Source organism: Saccopteryx bilineata, chromosome 1, assembly GCF_036850765.1.
Source record: "Saccopteryx bilineata isolate mSacBil1 chromosome 1, mSacBil1_pri_phased_curated, whole genome shotgun sequence".
Taxonomy (NCBI): Eukaryota; Metazoa; Chordata; class Mammalia; order Chiroptera; family Emballonuridae; genus Saccopteryx; species Saccopteryx bilineata.
Window position 1 is genome coordinate 330447324 of NC_089490.1, and position 2152 is coordinate 330449475.

At 43.6% G+C, this 2152-nt stretch overlaps 1 protein-coding gene across 1 annotated transcript; it reads right to left on the minus strand.

Moving 5' to 3' along the window:
* Window positions 1-288: 288 nt before the first annotated feature.
* UBTFL1 (upstream binding transcription factor like 1) lies at window positions 289-1521 on the minus strand. The gene has a single exon (XM_066252769.1). It carries the CDS (start codon window positions 1519-1521, stop codon window positions 289-291), a length of 1233 nt encoding a protein of 410 aa, XP_066108866.1.
* Window positions 1522-2152: the final 631 nt, after the last annotated feature.

Below are 2152 nucleotides of genomic sequence, written 5' to 3' on the forward strand. Positions count from 1 at the left end.
AATAATGAAATAAAAATATAGTGTATTTATCTATGTAGCTTTCTAAGTATCTATTTATCTATGTATCTATCCATGTACCTTTGTATGTCTGTCTGTCTGTCTACCTAGCCATCCAACAATCTCGAATGCTAAATATTAGATTCACTTGTACCTGGAGCAACAAGAAGGAATTTAGGCTTCTGCCAAGAATAAATGCAGACACCACTTGGAGAAGCAGTGCCCCAGATTGCAGTGTAGATGCCATGGATGGGAAGTTCTCTGTCCCACCATTTAAGGGATGAACAAAGCTCAGTTGAAGTCTGAGTCAGAAGCGTCCCCTGATGAAGATGAACTGGACTCGCTGTTCTTAGACTCACATTCTTCATCCTCATCTCCACTGCTCCAGTCTGAGGAAGTACTTCCTTCGGCCTTTCTCCCATCTTCCTTATTTTCTTCTGATTCCAGTGAAGAATGAAAATGGCCCCCAATAGGCTCCGATGATTCTGTCTCTGGAGCCTGCAGCCCCTGCACCTGTGCAAGCCCCTTTTGCAGAGGCCTTGCTGATGGAGACAGCACATCTGTCCTGATGATCTTGGGATCTGGGCCTCCATTCATGTTCATGTTCTTACGCTTAGTGTAGGTTCTCTCTCTGTAAGCCGCGTAGTCTGCAGGAGACAGACCCTTGAGCCAGTGATCCAGGTCCACCTTGTACTGTTTCTGCAGCTCCTCGGCTTGCTTCCTATAGCACTCCTTCTGGCTCCGCGGGACGTGCTGCCAGCGTCTGCCAATCTCCACCATGCGCTCCCTCGGGGGCAGGCCTTGCAGCTCCCTACTCTGCCACAAATCCTGGTGGAACTTGTGGTACTCGTTCATTGGGGGCTTCTGGGGCTCTCCAGGGAATTCTATCTTCTCAGAAAAATAGTTTCCTGGAGGAGACTTCACATCCACATTTTCCTGAAACTTCTTTTGGGTTTTGGCTGGGCTCCTTTTGGGAACAACAGAGTTCCTGGAGTTCTGGACTAGGTCAGGGTGGTCCTTCCTAAACTGAACCAATTTCTCCTCAAATACCTGTTTTTCCTTCTGGAAATCTCTAATATACTTCAGCTTCATCTGCTCCGGGAGAGCCCTGTATTTCTCCGACAGGACCTTGGTCAGCTCCTGGTTACTGAGTTTGGGGTGCATTTGCGAGTACAGGAGCCGATTCTCGTTGAAAAAGCGGAGGTAAGCGGTCAGGGGCTTCTTAGGAAAGTCCGGATGTTTCTTGCGATTTTTGCTTTTGTAGGGATTTCTAACACGTTCTTTAGCTTCCCGGACTAATTCTGTCAAAGTGCGAACCTTTCTTATCTTTTTAGAGATCTCTAACCATTTGAGTTTGCACATTTCTCCAGAATAATCTTTAAACGCTACTTTTTCCCAGTCCATATATGACTGGGTTGTTTTGAAGGTGTGGCTATCATTGGATGGAAGGTTGTTCTCCATGAGGTTCAGTAATATCACAATATCTTCTTCGGGCCATTGGGCTTGGCCATTAGTCAAAGCCATTTCACTTACAAGGTCCCAGTTATGCAGACACCACAACAGAAACTGCCATGTCTTTACTCTTAAGACTTAGAGGGTGAACTGTTTTGGAAGTTTTGCAGTGTGGTTGATTCTGTATTTCTGAGGAGAAATGAACGAGAAAATCACAACCTACTTGGGATATGTCCCACATGGAATTAAATTGCCTTAATAAGATAAATTAAAAATTGCCTACCTCTGAAGTGAAATTCATGTTTACCTTTCATATGCTACATTTTCACTCTTCAAAATCATCATATCACCTTTCATTTTATCCTGCCTTTTGCCAAATCTCACCAGGGCCTGACTTAAATAGAGCAACGACTACTCAAGGCTTGATGTAAGAAAAAAGCCCCAGGAGAAGAGCAGAAAAAAAGGAATAAAAATGCTGAAAATATTGAATATGCTCTCCAGTGCCTTGAGCATGGGCACCTTTTAAATACAACTCACGTGCCCATGACAAAAGGTACAATCTAGAAATAAAATGAAACAAGCTAAGAAGACATGCATTACACTGGGGTCTTTTTTAATAAGTGAATCTTGAACCTGGAGTAAATGACTAATTTATAGATTATCTGGAATGCAGGGGAATAAATTACTTCTAATGAATCACGTT